The 7,722-nt window shown below is 47.9% G+C and overlaps 4 protein-coding genes across 4 annotated transcripts in view; all 4 read left to right on the top strand.

Annotated features, from left to right (window-relative positions):
* Nucleotides 1-209: 209 nt before the first annotated feature.
* Nucleotides 210-2,660, top strand: TbgDal_VII8790 (trans-sialidase, putative; the record flags this gene model as incomplete). The annotated part of the gene is made up of 1 exon (XM_011777013.1): nucleotides 210-2,660. The coding sequence occupies one exon, from the start codon at nucleotides 210-212 to the stop codon at nucleotides 2,658-2,660; it is 2,451 nt and encodes an 816-aa protein (XP_011775315.1).
* Nucleotides 2,661-5,327: 2,667 nt separating this feature from the next.
* Nucleotides 5,328-5,648, top strand: TbgDal_VII8780 (hypothetical protein, unlikely; the record flags this gene model as incomplete). Its single annotated transcript, XM_011777012.1, has 1 exon — nucleotides 5,328-5,648. One exon carries the CDS (start codon nucleotides 5,328-5,330, stop codon nucleotides 5,646-5,648), a length of 321 nt encoding a protein of 106 aa, XP_011775314.1.
* A 351-nt stretch (nucleotides 5,649-5,999) lies between these two features.
* TbgDal_VII8770 (hypothetical protein, unlikely) lies at nucleotides 6,000-6,329 on the top strand (the record flags this gene model as incomplete). The annotated part of the gene is made up of 1 exon (XM_011777011.1): nucleotides 6,000-6,329. One exon carries the CDS (start codon nucleotides 6,000-6,002, stop codon nucleotides 6,327-6,329), a length of 330 nt encoding a protein of 109 aa, XP_011775313.1.
* Nucleotides 6,330-7,708: 1,379 nt separating this feature from the next.
* The window catches only part of TbgDal_VII8765 (hypothetical protein, unlikely), a gene marked incomplete at both ends in the record, with an annotated part of 510 nt that continues 496 nt past the window's right edge, over nucleotides 7,709-7,722 (top strand). The window contains one exon of the mRNA XM_011777010.1: nucleotides 7,709-7,722. This exon is cut by the window's right edge and continues 496 nt beyond it. Within this exon, the coding sequence (XP_011775312.1) occupies nucleotides 7,709-7,722 (14 nt within the window).

Raw genomic sequence — 7,722 nt, 5'->3', positions numbered from 1 at the left:
GCATGGGTTCAACTTTTGCAGTGGTCTTCGTGACGTTCCCGCTGGCATTTGTATTTTTGTGCCTAATCCATTGCGTTAATGAGTGTGTTTTATTTCAACCTCGATTACTTCACCTTACGACATGAATTTTACGTGTTAGAAAGCGTACTCTTATACTATACCTTGTGAGCGGTGTATTCGCTAGGTGCGAGGACGCTTGCAGAAAGTATATGGAACGCCTGCAGGTGCGCATGGGCACCCTAAGCCTGACGAGCCCATTTTCCATGTTAGCATATCCGTTTTTACCGTGCACAGTGGTGATACTATCTGTTTTGTCATTTTGCTGCGGCATCGTGTCCTCCAAGATCTATGAGAAGACGACGCGTGAGGTGTTTCTGGAAGGTGGCCGGTGGGTGAGGAAGAGTGAATGGGAAAAGGGCAGTTGGAAAACCTCCCCCGAGTGGAACGCCGGCTATGAATGGTGGGCGTGGTGCATGGACTCGGTTGCTAAAGAAGCTAAGGGAGAAGTTTGCAGGAAGGAGTGGCTTTCTCAGAGGAAGAAAGGATACACGCTGGTGCCGAGGACGAAAGTTCCATTTAGGGAGAAGAATGGAACGCAATGGATGCGCAACGTTCACTCTTTCCGTGTCCCTTCGTTTGTTGAAGTCAGTGGTGTGTTGGTGGGCATCGCCGACGTACGGTACATTTCATCTGCTGATTTCACCTTCACTGAGACAGTTGCCAAGTACAGTGCTGATGGTGGGGATACTTGGAAGACTAAAGTCATCATTGAGAACAGTCGTGTTAACACTAATTTTTCCCGAGTTGTAGATCCCACAGTCGCCGTCAAAGGAAACAATATATTCGTTCTCGTGGGAAGGTACAACACTTCCAGTAAGTATTGGACGTGGCAGCATTACGGCGAAGACTGGGATATACTCATGTACAAGGGTACTGTCATCAAAGAGGAAAAAGATGGTAATGTAACTGCGAGCATTACATTTGAGGCTCCCCAGAACCTGAAGTTTCTCTTAGCAACGGTGCCCTCACCAGGTGGGCACCCCCCATCCCAGTTTCTTGGTGGCGTAGGGAACGCTGCCGTAACGCCAGACGGCGCCATTGTATTTTCTGTCCAAGTCAAGAATACATGGAACCATGTTGTAGGAAAACTTTTGTACTCAACTGATGATGGCAAAACATGGCACTTCGGTGCGGGAGAAACACCGGTCGGTTCAACTGAATCTTCCGTGGTTTGGTGGAAAGACAGGTTGTTAGTGAATGCCAGAACAGCCGAGCATATAGGTTACCGCAGGGTGTTTGAAACGAGTGACCTAGGGAATACGTTGAAGGAATCCATCAGTACTCTTTCCCGAGTCATAGGCAACTCGCCGCTTCGTAACCAGCCTGGTAGTTCAGGAAGTGCTATTTCCATAACTGTGGAGGGCATGGATGTCATGCTAATTTCTCAGCCAAAAAATGAGAAGGGGAGTTTCTCGCGTGACCATCTCCAGTTATGGTTAACGGACGGCACTCGTGTATTCCTTGTCGGACAGATATCTCAAGGTGACGACAACAGTCCATACAGCTCCTTACTATACACGAGCGATGGCAAACTTTACTGCTTATATGAACAGAAAATCGAAGAGGTTTTCACTATTTACCTTGCACGTCTTGTGGATGAGATGAAGATGATTAAACGGGTCGTGTTGTTATGGAAGGCACAGGATGCTCTGTTGGTGGGTGACTGTCTTTCATCGGTTGGAGGAGCGAGACCTTGTAAGGGGATACCAGTTGGTGATCTTGCCGGGTTGCTTACCGGACCCGCGGTTGGACATGTGTGGCCTGACGTGTACAAGTGTGTAAATGCAAGTGTCAGTGGAGCTGTGGACAACAAACGTGGCGTCGTATTAGGTGGTACCAGTGGAAGCCGTGTAGTGTGGCCGGTTAGTGAGCAAGGGCAAGACCAACGGTACTACTTTGCCAACACCCATTTCACAATTGTGGCGACGGTGCAGTTTGGCGCGGTGCCTCAAAGGGACACTCCATTAATTGGTTTTGTGAATGGAGAAAAGAATGCTAATAAACTCTTTATTCTTTCGATTGAAAATACGAGATGGACTCTGATGTACGGAGAAAAATGCAGCGAAGGTTCTCCGGTGCCGTCAAATTTGGAAGAGACTCACCAGATTGCACTAGCATTGCAAGATGGTTTGGTTGTTGCATACGTTGACGGCAAACTAGCGGTTGCTGCAATTAATGTTAGTGAGTCCGATCGTGTCGACCTTCTAAACATTAGGCACTTTTTCGTTGGAACCCCAGCGTCCTCTGATCTCTCGGAGCACACATCCATAACTGTACACAGTGTGCTCCTGTACAACCGAAGGTTGAGCGAAGGGGAACTACAGTTGGTGTTCACCAACAGGGAGGTGATCCGTGCAGCCAACCCGACGACGCCGCTTCCTGTGCCTTCAAGAGTCGCTGCGGGGGCTGGCAGGCAGTCACATGACGGTGTGTTTTTTACGTTTGGTGACCATGTTTCTTCAGTAAGATCGAGATACAGTGACGGGGGTATATTGGAATATGTTTATCTTTTGTCCGTAATTTCTTTGTGTGCGTTGACACTTTTTATATTAACACTCGTCTTCCAAAGACGGCGGGACGTGGTTCCTACTAATATTTGATTTCCGATGCGCGACTGAGTCGTGTGCAGGCTCATTCGTACCGACGTGTCGTCGAGATGGCGCTGAATTTTAACTTTTTTATTCTAGTGCGGATCAACCCCGTATACCGCGTGAAAGTGAAGGTTCACAGACGTTCCTTCCGGACACCTTGGTGTGTTGGCGTTCGAGAAAATGAGCTTTCCTCCTAGCTGCATTGCATCTTAACTCACTGTTTTGCCACTCATTCTATATTTTTTCCTTGTGTACACTGTGGGCGGAAGCAATACACGCGAATACGCCAAGGGTTTTGCTGCCGCTTGCCCGTAGTATGTGCAAGCACCTCGGCGAAGGGTGCGAAAGCACAGTGGCTACTGCGGTCAAAAAGCCATGTTACTTAAGGGGGGGGGCGATGATTTTTTTTTTTCTGAATGGATTGCATCACTGCGTGAGTCCGACATGTTTTGGAGGTAGTCGCTCCGAATTAGCGAGTGTGATTGGGTGACATTTTTTGCCACCTGATTGTGCGGTAGGTGCTCGGATGGTGACCCGTTCGAGAAACGTGGCATTGGATCGCCATTTGTAGGTTACGGTTAGATCGCCCGCTTGCGCAGATTTTATAGGTTGACCGTCACCGCCGTTATTGTTCATCCGGTGATGCAATAGTCCCCGTTGCGGTAACGGAAGTTGATCCATATGTTTGGTCATCGTCCCACTTTACTGGGACATTACTATTATTATTATCCTACCGACAGCCGTCCCACATCACAAGGCCAATTACGGAAGCAGCTGTGACTCACACAACGTAGAAGCGGGACGTGTCGTAGGCTGTGGACACCTGCTTTCAGTATTACTTCAGTAGCTAACTGCGTAAGAATCACTCTTCAACATTAGCTTTTGAAGGTTGCCGCCGCATCCCCAGCAGAGCATGGGCGGGTCCCCTCATGGGGGAGAAAGGGGGCTAAGCGTCAGCATGCGTCCCAGGATTCGGCAGTGGCACAGATGAACAATTATACATCGTGTGGGCAACGGACTGGTAAAACGACAATGTTCATTCCTCCCTCTCCTCTGGGTTGACGAGGATCAATCATTCGCTCAATCTGCCTGTGAGCATACCTTCTTGTGTACTGAGATCTACCGTTCTGAACACATGAGCACTGCTTCCGATGAGGAAATCGGGTCGACATGATCAAGACTACGACAGGAATTCTGAAGGGGAAAAACGTAGCCCCACAAGGGGAGTACACACGAAAACTTCGTTGTCTTTGTGTGTGGTATTGGCGCGGGTTTCTAGCCGATGAGAAGGAGCGCGGTGACGGAGGACCCAGTTGTTGCACTAAGCCTAAGTGTCACGGGGTACTCCCGGATAGTATCCCACTGGCTCATATCTGGACACAGGTTGCAGGTCGCATCTGCGCCCGCTTATTTTTCTGAGGCTGTCGGGTACTGTCTGATCATCGTTAGTATTTCTTGCTCTTCAGGAAGGTTGTTGGTAACTAAAGCGGATGACCTCATTGGTGAAAAGCGCAAATGAATATCGGGACAGGTAAAAACTAGAGAAAATCAACTCCCCAATTTAGACGGATGAGTCATTGACATCGCCTTGCTTGCTGGAAGTTGTGGCCTTACTGTTCCAACACTCTAAGGATGTGAAACAGTACTACATACCCAGCCATGGGATAAGGAGTACATAGGTGGAAAGCAGATTCGTAGCGCTTACTGATTGTGGAAAAGCGATCTCAAAAGAGGGATAAGAATGGCAGTGCTCACCAACTTTTCATCCCTTTCATTGGCTTTTAAAAAAACGGGTCCTCCAAGATTAAAGGGGGGATTGCACAACCCGTGTGGATATATACCGCAGAATCAACCAGAAGAATAACAATGCCAACGTTTCAGCTACTGTTGTTGCGCCGTGAGATCAGGAAAACGATGAACTGAAGAAACCCGACGGAGGTAACCTGATGCCACAACAAACCTCGGCGTGGAAAATGGGAATCATTGCAGCTCCGAAAGGGTGGAAGAGAAGTGAGGAGGGAAAACGTTTGAGAGTGATTAAGAAACTAAGTCATGCCGTTGTGAACCCATGGGTTGCACCCCACTCCCGGTGGTGACTTCTTCAGAGGGAAAGGAAAAAATATTTGGTCAGCTGTGAACATGGGACATTGAATCGATCGGTCGGTCAACGTGCGTAGCAGTGGAAAGGGGGGCATACGGCATGAAACGCAGACAGTGTTCCAGAGTTAACACGGACAATTTCCCCTAGATCACACCTGACAACACTGCCAATGATGCCTGCTTGTCCGCCAGGAAACGACGTCAACGCCACGAACGATTCGACACATGGGCCCAATAATGTCCTCAAGGCACTACACTATATAATAATGGAACGACTCGGCAACTAACCTCATGATAAAGATAGAAAACTGGGGGGAAAGGGCAGCATTTGAACGGCTAAAAAGAACAAATAAGGTAAAAAAAAACACAAGGGGAACCACAGTTGCGACATCCGTGTTGTGGTTTTTTGAAAGAGACAAATTGCACTTTGGAAAGCGACTCCCGTGTGGTTTGATTCAGCCTCTTCACGCCCCTTTGCGTACGTATATGAGGAGCTTGGATGCGTTGTGAGAGAGCGGCGCAACTTTGAAGAGTGTGATACGGATGACAACTTATCAGCTACTCGAAAAGCTCGTAATGTGCATAACAAAAATAAATCCAGCGTATATTGAGACAGGAACGGTAAACACCCCAATGGAAACGGGAAGGGAAATGGATGCACAAAGGTTAGTGTCTTGTGTTAGCTTCCGGATTCGTAACGGGGACAACGTCGGCGAGGTAGTAGCGCACAGAGTTGCAAAACGTTTAGTGAAGCAGTACGCGTCGTATGAAGGTAGCACCTGCTATCCAGGATATGATGTACCACGTTTGGTGGATGTGTATTTGTTCGTTACGGTTCACGATTGGACAAGAGGAAGAGGCTTTGGTGGTTGGATCCGAAGGTATTATAATTTATGAGGACGGGCTCTAATAAATAGCTGGCTCGGGTTTCTTAAAGGTAGTTAAGCCATACACACTGAACACGTGGAAAGGATCCGGAGCCGCATCTGGTCGTGACAGCATCATCGTCGTAGCGCTTGTTATCGAACTTCACCATCTGTACGTCGGGTTGCGCGGCGGTGAAGTAAACACGTAACTGCCATGACAGACAAAGCTGGTAATGCCAGAGATTCCAGCATATCCTTCCCTCATTGTCTGTCTGGGGATGCTGTGAAGAGTGCAACCACTCGCCCCTTAATTTGTGCTTTTGGCATTCATCGGTTATACAATGCCATCGTTGCTAGGTGAGGTTGAAATGTTAACAATGTGATGCGTAGCGATGTGAACGGAAAGTGCCCTTACATCGCCGACGAAACTGAAAAGGTTTGGAGTGCATGTCTGATTTCTTTACACCCCAGTGCGCCATCAGGTACGCGGTTCACGTTGGAATGGGAAGGGGCGGCGAAGTGGCGAGGCATTTTTGTAATCTTAACGGACCTTGCATGTTTACTGTTTTCGTATTCGCGAGAGTACACAACGTTACTTTACAAGTTATTGTGCGGCAGAAAGAACGATGTTGAAGCAAAGTGGTGCGGATCGTGCACACACGAAACGGTGGGGACACGGAACTTGCCAGTTCTACGACGCAGCTTCATCTAAGCGATGAGGGAGTAGCTTCATCCCCCTCTAGTAAGTGTGGACCTTCAGGCGATATATTCTTACCTTCACCGACGTTCGGGATGAGGACGGCGGTGTGGACATTCTGGCACGGGTGACCCAGTGGTATTGACGGCTCACAATCAAAAGTTAGGGGTTAGTTGTGCTATGAACAGGATGCACAAAAAATGTGCGGGAAAGGTGGCGTTTACCGCCTTTCATTTGTACTATAAGTGAGTCTGCTCTGCGAGAAGTGAGTCTGTGGGAGCACTGTCCTGTTGTTGCGCGGAGGGTGCCATATTTTTTGCCCTTGTCATTAGTGTGGACAGATGGTGTCACAGTCACTGCACATATACCCTCTGATTTAACAGCACGGAGAGTCACTCAGGTACCAGATTATATGCCACATGTTTGCCGTGCGGTAGTTGCCTTTACGTCACCTTTTATTTTCATGCTTTGCTTTCCGTTGGCACACCGCTGCTTGCCCCATGGCATATTCTGTGGATTTTTTGGGAGATGAGACAGGCTTGTGCCCAGACAAACGTACCGTATTTGAAGTCCAACCTTCTATTCAGACAGATAATACTCGCCATCAGCTTACCGAAGTGATGCTAACTGATGAGTTTCGGTGTAGGGCTGTGTTTTTTGTTCAGAGAGTTGAAGTGCGATTTGTGTGTCAGGGGCGCCGTTTTCATACCCTGTACATATCACAAAGGTGGGTGGATGGAAGTGATTATTATTTATTTTTTTTTGATGCAAAGGAGCACACTTTGTTCTAGTCATGTCACGCGTAGGCGTGCAGAGGTTACGTTTGAAGCATATTACCCAGTTCGTAAAGCACGCTGAAGACATTGAAAAACACATCACCAGCTATGTTGATTGACACCACCAGTAGACAAAGCTGACCACTGCGTGTGAACACATTTTTCGCACATGCCAAATTCTTTAGGTATAATACCTATGAGGACGCGGTGTGTTTAGCTTAGTAGTAGTTTATGGAAGAGGGGGGACATGCTTGTAGGAAATGCTACTTGGTAGTTCGTGTGAAGGCTGTAAAGCTCGTGCAGTTGAGCTGATTGCCAACGGTGTACTGATGCTACGTCAGCGGTGAGTAAATACTGTTTTATTCGATACTTCTATGTTTCAAGGGGGTTTCTGCTAGATGGTAGTTTTTCACATTTTTTACTTTCCTTTCCTACACACGAAGTTTACTGTCGTTGGGAAGCAACTATCACGTGCATCGCCGTGGTTATATAAATGTTGTGTGCATTGGAAGTGGTTGCCCAAACTCCCTCACTACATGAAGGAGGAGGCATGCGTCCTTAGTAAACCCCGAAACACTTGCCTGTCGACGTGCTTCGCGTGACGTGAAGAGGGAGTTTATGTCAGTCGTCTG

This window comes from Trypanosoma brucei, chromosome 7 (assembly GCF_000210295.1).
Source record: "Trypanosoma brucei gambiense DAL972 chromosome 7, complete sequence".
Lineage (NCBI taxonomy): Eukaryota > Euglenozoa > Kinetoplastea > Trypanosomatida > Trypanosomatidae > Trypanosoma > Trypanosoma brucei.
This window is presented reverse-complemented; position numbering and strand designations above follow the sequence as displayed.